This window comes from Mauremys mutica, chromosome 9 (genome assembly GCF_020497125.1).
Source record: "Mauremys mutica isolate MM-2020 ecotype Southern chromosome 9, ASM2049712v1, whole genome shotgun sequence".
NCBI lineage: Eukaryota > Metazoa > Chordata > Testudines > Geoemydidae > Mauremys > Mauremys mutica.
This window is the reverse complement of record NC_059080.1, coordinates 70,750,065-70,767,809: the sequence shown is the minus strand read 5'-3', so window position 1 is coordinate 70,767,809 and position 17,745 is coordinate 70,750,065. Positions and strand designations below refer to the sequence as shown.

The 17,745-nt window shown below is 45.1% G+C and overlaps 1 protein-coding gene across 3 annotated transcripts in view; it reads right to left on the bottom strand.

The window, feature by feature from the left end:
- COL4A3 (collagen type IV alpha 3 chain) overlaps positions 1-17,745 on the bottom strand; it is a 120,228-nt gene that overhangs the window by 28,497 nt on the left and 73,986 nt on the right. For all 3 annotated transcript variants that reach the window (XM_045031181.1, XM_045031180.1, XM_045031182.1), the window contains 10 exons: positions 15,828-16,016; positions 12,243-12,411; positions 11,265-11,357; positions 9,961-10,065; positions 8,070-8,167; positions 6,165-6,306; positions 5,901-6,014; positions 3,245-3,412; positions 1,923-2,012; positions 129-263 (listed from right to left, as the gene is read on the bottom strand). In XM_045031181.1, coding sequence (XP_044887116.1) covers positions 129-263; positions 1,923-2,012; positions 3,245-3,412; positions 5,901-6,014; positions 6,165-6,306; positions 8,070-8,167; positions 9,961-10,065; positions 11,265-11,357; positions 12,243-12,411; positions 15,828-16,016 — 1,303 coding nt within the window. The remainder of the gene's footprint in view (positions 1-128; positions 264-1,922; positions 2,013-3,244; positions 3,413-5,900; positions 6,015-6,164; positions 6,307-8,069; positions 8,168-9,960; positions 10,066-11,264; positions 11,358-12,242; positions 12,412-15,827; positions 16,017-17,745) is intronic.

The following is a 17,745-nucleotide window of genomic DNA, read 5'->3' as shown; positions in this document are numbered from 1 at the left end:
TGGCCCTAGGCCCCAGCAAATCTGTGTCAGTCCTGGCAACCCACAAGCTGTGGGTCACCAGGCTGTTTGAATTGTAATTTGGATGATCTGTCTAATTGTTTTCAAATTAAATAGAAAAAGAGATGTACCTTTTGATCCTGGTTCTCCTTTATCCCCAGGATTCCCTGTGGTCTCTGATGGTCCAGGAAATCCTTTATCACCTGGTTCACCCTTTGCCCCTAAAAACCCTTTTCTTCCCTTCAGTCCTGGAAGGCCAGGAGAACCTGCAAAGCAATATAATGAAATATGTGGAGGAAACCTGACTAGCAGATAGTAAATGGAAAAAGGAACAAAAATATACTACTGTTTTCAAGAATGATTTTATGTGACTATGCTAAAGAGGTGGAAGAACCAGCTTCTTAAAAGCAGCAGTCTTCAACAAGACTTCTTTTTTCACCCTCAGCTGAGAAGACAATGGCAACTTGGTTTCTTCCATTCCCACTATTACAAGGAAATAGCAGGATGCCAGAGGCCTGATCATTCCATCAGCTGCACATGTGAAATTCCCATTGGTTTTAATTGGAGTTGCCTGTGCACAAGTGCTTGGCTAACCAAATGATGTTATTTAGATCATTATTTACAGGGCTGGCTCCAGGGGTTTTGCCGCCCCAAACAGCCACCAAAAAAAAAAAAAAAAAAAAGAGCCGCGATCATGATCTGCGGCAATTCAGCGGGAGGTCCTTCACTCCGAGCGGGAGTGAGGGACCCTCCACCGAATTGCCGCTGAATACCTGAAAGTGCCGCCCCGCTTCGGAGTTGCCGCCCCAAGCACCTGCTTGATAAGCTGGCGCCTGGAGCCGGCCCTGATTATTTAACCAAAGAATGGATTCACGGTGAATTGTTTAATGAGATTGCTGAGGTGAAATTAGCATGCCCACATCAGAAATAATTCACAAATTGTGTAAATTAAAAAACTCTCATATGAAGAGAGATTGAAAAGATTGGGGTTGTTTCTTTTAGGAAGGAGATGAATAAAAGGGACTTGATAACAGTATTTTAAAAAGTTGATGGCCTAGAGAAGGTAGGTGAGGAACTGCTGTTCTCATCTCATAACACAAAACAAGAGGACATTCAATTAAATTAAAAGGTTTCAAATTCAAAACTGATAGAAGGAAATACTTTTTCAACCAATTTATAAGTGGACTGTGGAACTTATTAAGGCCAAGAATTTAGCAAGATTCAAAGACTGGACATTTATCTACATAAGACGGCATAGGTGGGTGCTCCAACGAAAGGTGGAGCACCCACAAAAAAAATATTAGTGGGTGCTTAGCACCCACTGGCAGCCAGCTCTTCCCCCTCGAGTACCTTCCACCCACCGGCACCCTGCTAATCAACTCCTCCCCCTCCACCCCAGCTGTTCTGTGGCATACAGGAGGAGCTGGGATAGGGCACCCTTGGGGAATGGGTGGAACTGGGTGGGAAGAGGTGAGGTGGGAGGTTTCGGGGAAGGGGTGGAGTGCGGGCAGGGTCGGGGCGGGAAGATGTAGGGGTGAGGGTTTGGGGGAAGGAGTGGAATGGGGGTGGGGCCTGGGGCAGAGTGGGGGTTGAGCACCCCGGCGCAAAGAGGAAGCCGGAGCCTGTGTAACAAGAATATTCAGAGTTATAATAGTTAATGCTAAGAAAAAGCATTCTGGAAGGGATAAAAATATCACGTTTCAAGTTTTAATTAATCTCTATCAGGGATAAGGATTAGACCTTCCTGGGGGACAGATTATACCACATTTGCCTACTCTGGGGTTTCTTGCATCTTCTTCTGAAACATATGATTCAAGCTAATGTGGGTGACAAGATCCTGGATTAAACAGACCACACATCTGATCTACTATGGCAATTCCTATGTTCTTAAATAATTAGATATGGTAAATATTATAGCAACTCACCTCTGTTTCCTGGAATGCCTGGGTGTCCAAAGACACCACGAGGTCCAGGAATTCCTAAATTGCCCATTATACCTCGTTCTCCTCTTTGGCCTGGGGAAATGGAGAAATATAAAGCATGTTTCTGAATGTTTGATTAGTAAAGTGTTCCCAGAACATTAGTTTTGAAAAATAAATGTTTGTAAATATGTATGTATGTATGTTTGTGGCTAATTACTTGTAGTGATATGTGGTATGTAAATGCCTAACTATGTAATCACTTTCTCTTTTATTTTTAATTATTTTCTCATTTACTTAGCATTCTTTAGGACCAGTTTGCAACCCTAAGTAATGTGAGTAGTCCGTACATGTATAATATCCCCAAATGTTACTCATGTGAGTAAGGATTGCAGCATCTGACCCAAGGCTTTTAACAGACTATATTTAATGAGATTATCTGCAGACACACTATTTCTATAATTAATTTTATGGGTTGTATTTTACAAAAGAGATGCATAACCTATTGGGCATTGAAAAATGAAGTATTTAGTCTGGCTGTAAATAAGAAGCAGTGCACACTTGATTTCTTCCTTTCTCCTCACAAATCTTAAAACCATTAAGAACATATTCCTTAACAACCATGGAGATGCCCATTCCAAGAAACAGGGGAAGCTCTGGTTAACCCTTGGAGGGAGACAGATTCTAATCTCAGTTATGTCTTTATAAATCCATGCGTCAGATTCAGTATTTGAACACACTAAAGTAAACAGATGAATAATGGATTTCCTTTCACTGTACTGAAATTAAGATAAAATAAGGAAGATGGCATTTACAGGAGTGAGTTTTATACGGCAAAGAGGGCCTCTACCACAGCAGAAGTCAGAAGGAAGGACATATACTAGGTGAAAAGCTAAACAGATAGGGAGAATTTCTGTAAAACAGAAACTGTTTCTTGTACAGGGGGATGGGCCAGCAGAAAGTTAGGCGTGGCAGCATCAATATTTCAATAATTAGCAGCATACTGAATTTACAGACTGCACGGGAAGTTTTGGATTACTTCCTGGGAAGATGGAGGAATATAGTGAACAGGAGAATCCTGGAACATCCTCTTGGCCAAGAAGCACTGTATTGGAGCCTCCAGACATTTTGTACTAAGGACTGCTGATCAGTCTGGGCAGAACACACTCATTTGTTTTCTGTATAAATCACACCACTATCCAGAAGCATAGCTGTCAGAGTAGCTCTGTCTGTACTAGGAGGAACCATTCTTCTGTTTCTATGTGAAAGAAAATGATAGCCAAGTTATAACAAAGGGTGGTATAAACATGTATCTGGAAAATCCTTACCTGGTGCACCTGGTATTCCTGTTCTGCCAGGCCGACCCTTGAAACCAGGCGATCCTGTGTCTCCTGGGCGACCTGGCAATCCAGGCAGCCCAAATTGTCCAGGGAATCCTGGGACACCCAAGCCTGGAATACTGGGGTCTCCTTTTGATCCTAGTACGCCTCTTTCTCCTAAGAAAACAAATACATGGAATACAGTAAATACCACACCAGACTGGGTCCTGTAGTCATGCCTGTGAAACTCGGCTAGCAGGGCGGTTGGGGAGAGGTGCAGCTGGCACAGAGGCATGGCAAGCGGCCAGCAGAGAAGCTGGTGGAGAGGGCCAGAGCAGAGCCTTGCAGAGGCGTGGCAATCGTCTGTTGGGGCAACGAGCGCATGGAAAAGGACACTGCCCAACTTACTTGGAGGTGGGTCTTTTGTTCATGGTTTGTGTTTATGAACCCTAGTTGTAGTGTTTTCCCAAATTAATGCTGAGTTAATTCCCTCCTTTTATTACAAGTTTTTGCAACATTCAGACTCTGTGCTTATGAGAGGGGAAGTATTGCCTTTTAGAGGCACCCAAGGGATGGTGGGTAATTGTCCCAGGTCACTGGCTGGGGGCTTGAGCCGGTTTTGTGTTGTATTGTTGAAAAGGAACCGCTAGATACTGAACCTGGTCCTTGTTGCTGCTGTTTTAAATCGGACTGTTAAATAATAGTAGAACAACAAGTTAAATTTATTATAAATATTTGTGGATTAATTAATTAATAGGCAGCAGGTTTAAAACAAATAAAAGGAAGTTCTTCTTCACGCAGCGCACAGTCAACTTGTGGAACTCCTTACCTGAGGAGGTTGTGAAGGCTAGGACTATAACAATGTTTAAAAGGGGACTGGATAAATTCATGGTGGCTAAGTCCATAAATGGCTATTAGCCAGAATGGGTAAGAATGGTGTCCCTAGCCTCTGTTCGTCAGAGGATGGAGATGGATGGCAGGAGAGAGATCACTTGATCATTGCCTGTTAGATTCACTCCCTCTGGGGCACCTGGCATTGGCCACTGTCGGTAGACAGATACTGGGCTAGATGGACCTTTGGTCTGACCCGGTACGGCCTTTCTTATGTTCTTATGGATGTTTTTCTACATTTTCAAATATATTGATTTCAATTACAACACAGAATATAAAGTGTAGAATGCTCACTTTATATTATTATTTTTTATTACAAATATTTGCACTGTAAACAAGATAAACAAAAGAAATAGTATTTTTCAATTCACCTCACAGAAGTACTGTAGTACAATATCTTTATCGTGGAAGTGCAACTCACAAATGTAGATTTTTTTTCCACAACTGCACTCAAAAAATAATGTAAAACTTTACAGCCTACAAGTCCACTCAGTCCTACTTCTTGTTCAACTAATTAATAAGACAAACAAGTTTGTTAACATTTACAGGAGATAATGCTATTCACTTTTAATTTACAATGTCACTGGGAAGTGAGAGGAGGTATTTGCATGGCACTGTTGTAGCTGGCGTTGCAAGATATTTGCATGCCAGATATGCTAAACATTCATATGCCCCTTCATGCTTCAACTTGTAGATTTTTTACAGTGCAAATATTTATAATAAAAAATAATAATAAAGTGAGTACTGTATTTTGTATTCTGTGTTGTAATTAAAATCAATATATTTGAAAATGTTGGAAAACATCAAAAATATATAATTTAAATTGGTATTCTCTTATTGTTTAATAGTGGGATTAAAACTGATTAATCTGAACTATTTTTTAAAATCTCACAATTACTTGGGATTATTTTTTAAAATTGTTTGACAGCCCTAAAAAGTTATACATTAAAAATCTTTTGAGGTCACCTTTAAAAGGTACAGAAGAGGAGGACACATCTGCATTGATACTTTGCCACACTGTCTCCTTTAGGAAGGGAGGTATTCTGCAATAAATGTAGCTAGGAGCCACAGGTGACAAACCCATGGATTTGGTTTCCCCCTAGCGGGACCCTTCTTCTCTGCCACTTCTGTGCCCCAACTCCTACTCTGGACAATGATATTGCCTCATTTTATTTCTAGGGTCAGCTATCCACAAACCTTTCTCCATGGCACAGAGAAGTATGGAAAGGGATTTGGCCCAGCAGCAGCAAATTCTATTGCTTAAAGCATTGTAATTCCCAATTAACTTCAATAAGAACATGTTTGCACAGGCTCTGTGACTCCTCACTCCTCACCCCCTTCTGCCATACAAAGTTGAGCTCCATCACATGTGCTGGGGAGGGGGACCATGTGACATTCCTTTCCCCTCTGCATGACACCCCCCCTCTGATCTTCTATATAATCTGAGCCAGTCTGCTCCTCTCTGTGTTGTGTAAGCAGCAGGGAGCATATGGCCCTATGTCACTAATATGTTAGGACCCAGCAGTGAAATGTGTGATCTCCTGGCCTACGTGAAGTCCAATCAGACTCCATGCTGTTGTTAAGGTATGCCTATGGAGATCATATTGCAGAATTGTGGTATTTAACTGGTCTAATATTTTCTGCATAGATTATATCAAATATCCATAAGACCTTTTCACCATCATTTAGGCAACTGTAGGGTAAAAATAAAACCAAAACCCACTCAGTCAACTATATATCAGGCAGATCTGGCAGGTATTCTGTGTATTCCTACCTTGTTGGCCTGTTAATCCACATGCACCTGGGAGACCTGGTGGACCAATAAGACAATCACCAAGCTTTCCTGGAAGTCCCTTTTCTCCGGGAGCTCCGGGACAGCCAGGTTCTCCTAAGAGAGAGAAAACATTAAATTAATTATTACTTGAATTTTTGTAGGTGGACAATAAACTTGTCCTTTCCCCCCTTTTCTTAGAGCCTCGCTTAACAAAATGGGTGTAAAGTAAAGAGTTCCTTGGCTATTTTTTGTTAATGACAATACCTCTTGGCCCATCAGAACCGTTATGTCCTGGGAATCCTGGTAGACCTGGAAATCCTCTGTCACCTTTTACCCCTGGAAAGCCGCCTTCTCCTGGGGAACCTAATCCACCCTGTTGGCCAGGAATAATTAATCCAGGGTCTCCCTGAAACAGAGGAAAAACAAATGCAGAATGTATATAACATTTTGTAAATCTGAAAATATGACTCTCTCTGTCCTGTCAATAGTTCATGTCTTCTGTCAAATTATTATCTCCACTCCCAGGGGATCTTTCACATTTATGTCAAAGCACTGAAAATACATTTCTCTCCTCCCCACCAAATACCCTTTTACACCTCTTGCTCTTGTTTTAGTATTATTCTTCTACATGAACAGGGCTTCCCCACGCAGCTGGAAGAATCATTGTTGAACAATAGAAGGTAGTCCCGTCCCTGCTCTCTGCCTCTGCAGCTCTCAGATATCCTGCTGCACCTGTACTTCGGACAACTCAAGTATCTGTCAGCTGCTTGAAATCCATTCAAGTTCTACACTTAACTTCACATTATCCAGCATTCATACTTTAGGCGAAATATATAATTTAAATAGGCCAGCAAATCAAGCACTCTGATTTAGTACTAGCCCTGCCACTAACAGAGAATGAGAACAAGGTTCAGTACATGGGTCAGCACCATGGGTCCCGTGGATTCGGCGGCGGTTCTGCGGGTGATCTGCCAGTCTTGCGCCTTCGTTGTACCCGCTGCTGAATTGTCACCGAAACCACGGGACCAGCGGACCTCCCGCAGAAATGCTGCTGAAGGCTGCCTGACTGCCGCCCTCACAGCAACTGGCAGCCTGCCCCACGCGGCTTGCCGCCCCAGGCACGCACTTGCTGCGCTGGTGTCTGGAGCCGCCCCTTGTCAGCACTCAGGTGAGGCTATTTCTGAGGCATGGTATCTAACATATGTCAGGGTGTTTTCTTCAAAACAAAAATTCTATGAAAGAAAAATTCCTGACAGGAAAGTCTGACCTGCTCTTTTTGACAAGCTGACTGAACTGCTTTGGACTGGCTTTCAAATAAGCAGGTAAATTCAACCATATTATTATTATTATTATTATTACCACCACCACAGAGCCTACAAGCCCTAGTCATAGTCCAGGACCCCACTGTGCCAGATGCTGTACAAACACAAAAGAAAAAGGCAGTCCCTGCCCCAGAGAGCTAAATCACATCCAGAGGAACTTAGTTTATATGCAATTACTGATTGTGTATTTAGACCACAAAGGCCTTTCCGAAGGCTGCCATAAACCGAAGTAAGCCCTACATTACTGTGGCAGGTAGAATCTTGCTGACTAGTTCCATACTTGGACATTTTATGGCTGTGTGTGTTACCTTTTTAATCTTTTATGTTCAGTTTAGGTGACTTTAAGCAACCAAACAAATAATCAGAGTAGATAGCAAAATAGTACCAAGCAGAAAAGACAGAATGCCATTCTGATGCAAAGAAATGTGTTTTATTTTATTAAAAACAAAACCACTTTTGGGGCTTGATGACACAGCAAACAACAAAGCCCTAACCTCACAAATGGCGTTAGTAGCTGAGCTCTCATTTATCTGCATTCTTTATTACACCTGTGGCCTCTGACCTTTTTTTTTTTTTTTTTTTTTAAGGTCCTGATTCAGGAGAGCACTTAAGCATATGAGTGACATTAAGCATGTGCTTAAGTCCCATTTACTTGAGTGGGATGTAAGCATGTGTTTAATTGCTGTTCCCGAACAGTGATGCTTCAGGAATTGCAGCCTTGTAGATAGTTTTCACAATTAGAAACCAAATCCTGTGCTCCTTAGACCTCTCATTTGCTTAATTTGTTTGGAAACATGGTTGCTGACAAGCAGCCCTGATTAAGCTTGGGTTGTGTTTCTGATCAAACCTTTTCTCCTGGGTATCCAGGCTGTCCAGGAGAGCCTGGTTCTCCTGCCTTTCCTGGCAAACCTGGTGATCCTTTAGACCCTCGAAGACCTTTATCCCCTGCAAAGCAAACCAAATGGCAGATGAAAACACCCTGCTTATCCATCTATTTTGCTGAATAAGCACCCAGAGATTTTTACTTTCTTGTTCGTGAGGATCTGACTTTTGTAACTACTAGCGTAAGTTATATGAATTGCTGGCAGCATTCTGACCCCAGAGTTGAATTAGCACCCACTATAACCTGTTCAACCTTGGTATTCATTCAAACATTGATTGTCGCACTGCCTAGTTTTAGGGCTCATTTAATTAGCTCTCTTTTAGTTGCCTTTACAAGTTGATTTGATGCTAGGTAGAAAAGAACTTGAGTTATTTTGCCCAATTTCCGTTTGCACTCATCTAATTTTAAATGGGGCATTTCTATGGTCAATTTCTTGGTCATTCACTACAGAAAGTGCACACTTCTGATTTCAGTATCAATGCTCTGAATGGGTTTTCTTTAACTATGAGGGGGGAACACAAAGGGCCAAGGGCGTCTAATATTTCTGGAATGGTATCTGGAGACATTTTAGAAGTGGGGCTTACATTTGCATGGAGAAGGACTAAATTCATGGTAATCAAAACACCTTCTATTCCCTTTACCAAGAGAGCTGGTATGGCATGAACACAACTATATACCTTATAACTAAAGCACTGGTACTTACAAAGGCCCGATCACTGTAATATGTAAGTACCTCAGTGATACAATAGTATTCGCCATCATAGAATCAGAAATTAGGGTTGGAAGAGACCTCATAAGGTCATCTAGTCCAATCCCCTGCTCAAAGCAGGACCAACACCAACTAAATCATCCCAGCTAGGGCTTTGTCAAGCCAGGCCTTAAAAACCTCTAAGGATGGAGATTCCACCACCTCCCTAGGTAACCTATTCCAGTGCTACAGCACCCTCCTAGTGAAATAGTGTTTCCTAATATCCAACCTAGACCTCCCCCACTTCAACTTGAAACCATTGCTTCTTGTTCAGTCGTTTACCACCCCTGAGAGCAGCCTAGCTCCATCCTCTTTGGAACCACCCTTCAGGTAGTTGAAGGCTGCTATCAAATTCCCCCTCACTCTTCTCTTCTGCAGACTAAACAAGCCCAGTTCCCTCAGCCTCTCCTCGTAAGTCAAATGCCCCAGCCCCCTAATCATTTTTGTTGCCCTCCACTGGACTCTCTCCAATTTGTCCACATCCCTTCGGTAGTGGGGGGACCAAAACTGGATGCAATACTCCAGGTATGGCCTCATCAGTGCCGAATAGAGGGGAATAATCACTTTCCTCGATCTGCTGGCAATGCTCCTACTAATACAGCCTAATATACCATTGGCCTTCTTGGCAACAAGGGCACACTGCTGACTCATATCCAGCTTCTCGTCCAGTGTAATCCCCAGGTCCTTTTCTGCAGAGTATCTAAGCGCTGCACAGAGAAATTAGATCTGTGTGGCAAGTGTTTTAGTCTTCCTCTCCTTATAGGAAGTTTTATATTATATGTTTGGTGTGTCTCTAGATGCATTTTCAAGATGTTATAGTAAGGCAAATAGTCCAGCTAAATCCTTGTGCACATCTTTCCAAACATACTCCATTTTTCCAGTTCTGATGCCTGACTTTTGGAAAATAGATAAAAATATTATTTTATATTTGCAATTTACATGCTTTAATGTAGACAACCATATGAGTACTGTAATATAGACCTTTTCAAGAGTTATTTGCCTGAACTGTGTATGGGTTAAAATAGTTTTTTTGTCAGTCTCTCAAATGATTTTATTCTCCAAAATAACTAAAAAAGAATTATAAAAAATCGTAAAGGAGCATTCTACCTTTTGGACCAGGATCTCCAGGAAATCCAGTCCCTGAAAATCCTGGAGCACCATCAGACCCAGGTAATCCTAAATCACCACGCTGTCCTCTAGATCCAACATTACCTACCAGAAGAAAACAAACAAACTCTCAGATATTTTGCCATAGATCTGCATTTACCAATTTGGTGTTTGCCACCTTAATATACCCCATAATAATGTCATAGACAATTGGTTTATTAGAACTCAGACACCTTTCTACTCCTCACTCTAACACTTTCTTCTAGGTGAGCTTTTTCCAGATAAAATGCTAAACGTCAATCACAGGGGCATGAGTCTGCAAGTCAGGCATATGCAATGCCTTCTGTATGTGCACAGGTCTGGGATACATCTGTGTAGCTATATGCATATACAAATCTTCGACTTGCATGTTCTTACTGACCACATATGAACATGCATTTTGTGTGTGTGTGTGTGTGTGTGTGTGTGTAGGTGGGGAGATGAGAGAGGCAGGCAGCATAGCTTACATCAGCTGAGGATTCCCCTATGCTGTTTAGGGGCTGCTTTAACGTCCCTTTGTACCATGGGAGCAATGCAAAGGGGCTTTAAGATGGACAAGAATCTGGACCCACAGTCTTTGAAATCATTTTGTGTAACCTATAAAGCATAACATTTTATAAAAAAGTAACAGTGGACCAAAAACCCCAGCAAAGATATAGAACAATGTTACATAACAAACACTTAAAACAAAAAGAAGCTAGAAGCTTTGTTACAAATCTGTTCTTTCCAGCAAGCTCAGAAACAGTGGGTAAGGTTCTGTGCTATGCTTCTTTACGGTGTAGCACAGGACTCCCAGTCCAGGGCATGGGGGCAGGGGGAAAGGGGGATGGCCAAAGGTGGCTCAATTACTGCCTTCAATTACTGCCTTCTCTGGGGGCTGGAGCAGCCTCAGTGTAATTCAGACAGTGTTGGGAACAAATCTAAATTATAGCAGTCTCCCCAGGCTGCCTTATGAATGGCAACACTGCCCAGAATCTCCACAGCACTAAGTCTTCCAGACACCCCCCAGAATGATGTTCTTGACCCCACCTATGCCCCCTACACCAGGGCTTGCAAGGGGATCCTCGGAAGGCAATCTTATGGCTGTCTTTACAGTGCCAGTGCTGAGGGAATTCACTCAGCTGGACCCAGAACTTTTAGGGTACCTGTACACTCCTTTGGCCCTTTTACCCAGCATAAAGAAGCCAGACTGGAGGTTAGAATTTCATGCAGAATCTCTCTGATGTGCTTAGTTTTATTGCATTTAACCTAGAAGATGCTCTCACCCATTGCTCCTGGGGGTCCTGGTAAACCCTCTGGCCCCCGAGGTCCTGGTGGTCCAGGTATTGGATTTACTGCACTAAGTTCTCCTTTTGGACCTTCAGAAAGTATATATAACAAAAGGTTAAGGAGGTTTGTGGAGATATAGTGTGTGCTCTTGTGCTTTTTAAAACAATATTCATGGAAAATTCTGTTCAGTTAAAAAAATACTGTGTTGCACAGTTTCTAAAGCTTAGAAGCTCCAACAAGCCCATAGAAATGGGCTAGATAACAATTAAAGAGATAGCATTTTACTGCCACCAAAAAATCTCCTAGACACTTCTTCAAATATTAGAAAGTATGGAATTGTGCACCAGGGGGACACAGCAAAGGAAGCATGCAAACAATAGGACAGCTTACAGATACTTAATCCTCAGATCTATTCCAAAAAGATCTAACTGTCTCTCCGGCTGCATTGATTCTGAAACCTCCAGGAATAATTCCCAGGTTTGTCTTGGAGATTTCAAGCCAACGAATAAGAGTTATCATCAGCATGGATGTTGAAGTCCACCAGGACAATAAACGTTGAAAAAGCCAATGCAAGACCAAAAGAGATTCATTTAGACTGGGTAGGACTCATGATGTGCCAGTCTGTACATTACAAGGATTCCCAAATGTATCTTATCCCCAGGATCAACAATCAAATTGATACTATCAAATAATTTCATTTCTGTGAGGGGAAACCTATGCCTGACACAGAGTCAAAGTGTCTTCTGGACATCAACTAGCATCAATGACTATTAAATCTTTTTACTGCTAGGGTCCTGGGAGTTTAGTGTCTATTAACTTATCTCAGAAACTTTGACTATCTTTCTATTGTAAACTACTTTGCATCCTTCCAAATCAGATCACTTGCCACCATACAGGTCAGTTCATCAGTGTGTTTAAATGAAAGTCAAACACTTTAAAAAGCGAAGCTAGTGATAAGATATTAAGTTACAAACCAACTGCTCCAGGCAATCCAGGCAATCCAGATATTCCCTTAGCACCTTTGGGACCTGTCATTCCTTGTGGTCCATATCCTGGTGGTCCAGTGAGCCCCATTTCTCCAGGAAGACCTGGGTTACCAGGCAATCCTGATAACCCTCTGTCCCCTTTCGAAGCATCCAGTCCCTATTAATAATTAGACACATTTGCATAATGTGCATTGCTTATTTTTCCCTGTTAGTTCCAGCTGCAACAAATTTTGATACATTGGACTTATTATGATCTCATACTATTTAACGAAAGAGTAACTCCATCATCTTAAGCAAAGTACTCTTGACTTACATAGTGTGAGACACAACATTGTCTGTTTATTGTATCCTTATCTAATCCTGTGCCTTTGTGAGATCCTAAAAGAAAACGCAGTAGAACTGTAAGAATACAGGAGGTATTTGCCCATTCTGGGATACTGCCTTCTGATCCTCCCAGGGAACCTACTTCTTCCAATCCAAATTCTTAGAGACATTCCAGCAGTGAAAATTAATGAATAGGACCTTTCATGCTCCAATTTATGTATTTGTAACACAGACCATAAAAATGATTTGATCAATGCTTTGATTTGACTAAATTTGCCCATGTATAATGGAAGCTGCCCACACAATTCCATGCAAATTGCAAATGAGTAAGTGTAATCAAAGCTTTACCACTTTGCCACCATTTTAAGCCACACAGAAAACGCTAGACAAACATTATATAAAACATTAGACAAAAATAAAAATTTCTGTCCTATGGGAAATTCTGGTAATTTAATATTTTTGTCCACATTGGGATGAAAAGTTGAAATAGCAACATTTTTTGCAGAACAAAAAGTGCTGAAAAAGTTTGCTTCTCCTACCCTTGTAGCTACAGAGCAATCAGCGTCAATGCCTGGATGTCTTTTGTAATGTATACATTTTAAGACCAGAGGGGACTGTTTGATTATCTCATCTAAACTCCTGCAAAACACACACCATAGAATATTACCCAGTAACTCCTGCATCAAGACTATACCCCGTGGTTGGGTTAGAGCAGGGGTTCTCAACCTTTTTCTTTCTGAGGCCCACCCAACATGCTATAAAATCACCATGGCCTACCTGGGCCACAATAACTGGTTTTCTGCATATAAAAGCCAGGGCTGGCATTGGGGGATAGTAAGAAGGGCAATTGCCAGGGGACCCTGCAAAGCTACACTGCTCAGGCTTTGGCTTCAGCCCTGGGTAGTGGGGCTCAGGGCCCCACTCATCAGCCCCATGTGGTGGGACTTCGGCTTTCTGCCTTGGGCCCAAGTGAGTCTAATGCTGGCCCTGCTTGGCAGACCCCCTGAAACCTGCTCGCTGCCCCCTAGGAGGCCCTGGACCCCTTGTTGAGAACCACTGGGTTAGAGCATGTTTAAGTTTACTTAGCTATCTTTACAGATGTTACAGTGTTTTAATTCTAATGAATAGGGCTGTGAAATATATAATTACCGTATTGTCCCGAGTATAGGCCGCACTTTTTTCCCCTAATTTAAGTCTTTAAATTAGGGGTGCGGCCTATAATCAGGAACTTGAAAAAAAAACAATAAAAATACTTCAAATCCCAGCCGCGGCCGGGAATCAGAGCGCTCTGGGCTGCCCGCCGCGGCGGGGAGCCCAGAGCGCTTTCAATCCCAGCCGCGGCGGGGAATCAGAGGGCTCTGGGCTGCCCGCCGCGGCGGGGAGCCCAGAGCCCTTTAAATCCCAGCCGTGGCCGGGACTCAGAGGGCTCTGGGCTGCCCCAGCTGTGTCCCCGCCTCCCCCGCCGCCCGGCCCCGCGTACCCGCCTCCGCCGGCCCTGGCCTCACGCCGCCCGGCTCCAGCCCCGGCCACGTCCCCGCCGCCCGGCTCCGGCCCCAGGCCCGCGTACCTGCCTCCGCCGGCCACGTCCCCGCCTCCTCTGCCGCCCGGCTCCACCCCGGCCGCGTCCCCGCCTCCCCCGCCACCCGGCTCCAGCCCCGTGTACCCGCCTCCGCCGGCCCCAGCCTCAGGGCCGCCCAGAGGGGGGGGCAAAGGGGGCAATTTGCCCCCAGGCCCAGCAGGGGCCCCCACGAGAGTTTTTCGGGGCCCCCGGAGCGGTGTCCTTCACTCGCTCCGGGGGGCCCGGAAAACTCTTGCGGGGCCGGGCGCAGGAGCTTCTTCTGCTCCTGGTCTTCGCCTGCGGCAGGGGGTCCTTCCGCTCCGGGGCGGAAGGACACCCCACTGACGAGTTACTGCCCAAGCGGGACCCGCTGCCGAAGTACAGCCCGGTCTTCGGCGGTAATTCGGCGGCGGGGGGCCCTTCCGTTCCAGGACCCGCCGCCGAAGTGCCCCGAAGACCCGCGGCGGGGCCTCTCGCCGCCAAATTACCGCCGAAGACCGGGCTGCACTTCAGCGGCAGGTCCCACTTCGGCGGTAATTCGGCAGCGGGGGCGCCCCGCGGCGGGTCTTCGGGACACTTCGGCGGCAGGTCCCAGAATGGAAGGGCCCCCCCCCGCCGAAGACCCCGGGCCCCCGGAATTCTCTGGCCGGCCCTGCCTGGCCTCGCGTCGCCCGGCGCTGGCCCCTGCCCCCACCGCCCGGCGCCGCGTCCCCCGCCGCCCGGCGCTGCATCGCCCATCCCCGTCCCCGCGTCCCCCGCCGCCCGGCCCTGGCCCCGCATCCCTTCCCGGCCGCCCTACTCTGGCTGGCCAGCTACCTGGCTCTGGCCGTCCGGCTCCCGCCACATCCTCCAGCTCCGTGCTCCGGCCGCGTGACTCCTGCCCCAGCCCAGCATCCCGGGGCTCCTGGCTCCAGCCGCGGCCGGACTGTAGTGCCGCCAGCCACATCCAGGCAGCGCAGTAAGGGTGCAGGGAGGGGGTGTTGGAGAGAGGGCAGGGGAGTTCGGGGTGGGGGGTGGATAGGGGTTGGGGGGGTCAGAGGGCAGGGAACAGGGGGATTGAATAGGGGCAAAGGTCCTGGTGGGGCAGTTAGAAAGGATCAGGGGATGGATGGGGCAGTGGGAGGCAGTCAGGGGCAATGGTTCCAGGGGCTGTCAGGGGACAGAGAGAAGGGGTGGTTGGATGGGGCAGGGGTCCCTGGGGTGGGGGGAGGTGTCAAGGAACGCGGGGGGTTGGATGGGGCAGGAGTTCGGGGGGGGGCCATGATCCCTAACCCTAAGAACATTTGCTAATGTTGTTGATTGTTGTGCAGGAGAGAGGGTGAGAACTGTTCCCATCAGTCTCCTTGTTGTCCATTCCTTTTCCCTTCTTTATTTACAGTATAACTACAAAATAGTTTTCAATATTTCTGAGTATATAACATATGCCGTCAAAAGCAGGACTACCAAAAGTGTTAAAAGTGTTAAAAATACTGGTACATGTCTTCCTATTCATTAAATAAAATACTGTTTTACTGTTCTACTAATGTGTATATTTTCTTTAAGTTAAAAAAAGTTAAAAATTTAATTTTTTTAAAATAGCACCAAACTTTAAGGGTGCGGCTTATAATCAGGAGCGGCCTATACTCGGAACAATACGGTATTTACTTAGCTTTCTATTAATTCTAAAATAATTGAAAATAATGTATACCAACCCGTTCGCCTTTAGAACCTTTTGAGCCTTTTGAACCATGTTTTTTGTGCAATCCATCTGAACCTTTCCGCCCTGGATTTCCTCTGATCCCTGGATCTCCTCTGTTTCCTTTCTGCCCTTCTGGATACACATATCCTGGTTCACCATTTGGCCCTTTCAGTCCTTGATCTCCTGGAAAACCTGGAAGTCCCTAGGACACAGCCGTTAAGAATTTCCATGTTAGATTTATGTCAAGTAGTTTTTTTATATCAACATTAAATGACAACGTTTCTTTCTTTCTTAGGCAATTCTTTAGAGGGTCCCGGGATTTTAACTGAATTTTGTCTTCACTAATTTCACTAGTCAAATAAGAATTATTATTTTCATTTGCTTGTTGTCCCTGAGGCTGATAATTTAAGTTAGGGGGTCATATCCTTGGCCCTGCTCCTTCCCCTTTGCACTGCTTTGGTGGTGGAAAGAGATCACAGAAAGACGGCTTAAACTACTAAGGGTATGTCTACACTACCCACTGGATCGGCGGGCAGCTATCGATCCAGCGGAGATCGATTTATTGCACCTAGACGCGATAAATCGACCCCCAATCCCTCCCCATTGACTCCTGTACTCCAGCGCTGCGAGAGGCGCAGGCAGAGTCGACGGGGGAGTGGCAGCAGTTGATTCACCGCGGAGAAGACACCACAGTAAGTCGATCTAAGTACGTCGACTTCAGCTACGATATTCACATAACTGAAGTTGCTTAACTTAGATCGATCCCCCCCCGCCCGGGTAGACCAGGGCTAAGATGGGAATTTCCTGTTGCATGCTAATGCGGACACAGATGGCTCTATGTCACCCACTATGGGTCCCCCAATGTAGGGGACATTTGGGGACTGGAGGACACTGTACTCTGGTGATCCTGGGCTGGTGAACTGATGATTGTAAGCAATTTGGGACAGAGATGATCAATTTGTTCTGTGTTATACTTAGGGCCCTACCAAATTCATGGTCCATTTTGGTCGATTTCATGGTAATAGGATTTTAAAAATCGTCAGTTTCATGATTTCAGCAATTTAAATCTGAAATTTCATGGTGTTGTAATTGTTGGGGTCCTGACCCAAAACGGAGCTGTGTGTGGGGGGGGGTTTGGAAGGTTATTGTAAGGGGGTGGTGATACTGTTACCCTTACTTCTGTGCTGCCTTCAGAGTTTGGCAGCTGGAAAGCGGTGGCTGCTGTTTGGGAGCCCAGCTATGAAGACAGAGTTGCTGCCAGCAGCAGCACAGAAGTAAGGATGGCACGGTATGGTATTGCCAGTCTTACTTCTGTACTGCTGCAGGCGGGGTGCTGCCTTCAGAGCTGGGTGCACGGCCAACAGCTGCTGCTCTCAGCCACCCAGCTCTGAAGGCAGCACAGAAGTAAGCATGGCAATACCCTTACCCCACTAAAATAACCTTGTGACCCCCTGCAACTCCCTTTTGGGTCAGGGCCCCCAATTTGAGAAATGGTGGTCTCCCCTGTGAAATCTGTATGATATAGGGTAAAAGTACACAAAAGACCAGATGTCATTGGAGGAGACCAGATTTCATGGTCCGTGACACATATTTCATGGCTGTGAATTTGGTAGGGCCCTAGTTATACTGAGTCCAGCAAAGGGAGTCCTGGTCTATGACTGGGGCTCCTGGGCACTACTGTAATATGTATAATAATAAAATAATATTAATTAATTAATAGGGAGCCACTATTGCTGGTGCAAGTTGAAGCAGACACAAGGCAGATCCCTTGAAGATGCTTTGAAGGAATCTTTGTCTCTTGCCCCAGCCAATGGAGCTAGGGTTTTACACCCTCTGAAAGGGCAGCATAAAGTTAGCTTCTCCCGCACTTCCTGGGGCTTGAGGAGCCACTGTGCCTGCTTGAGGGAACAAAGCATCCCAGAATTCCTAAG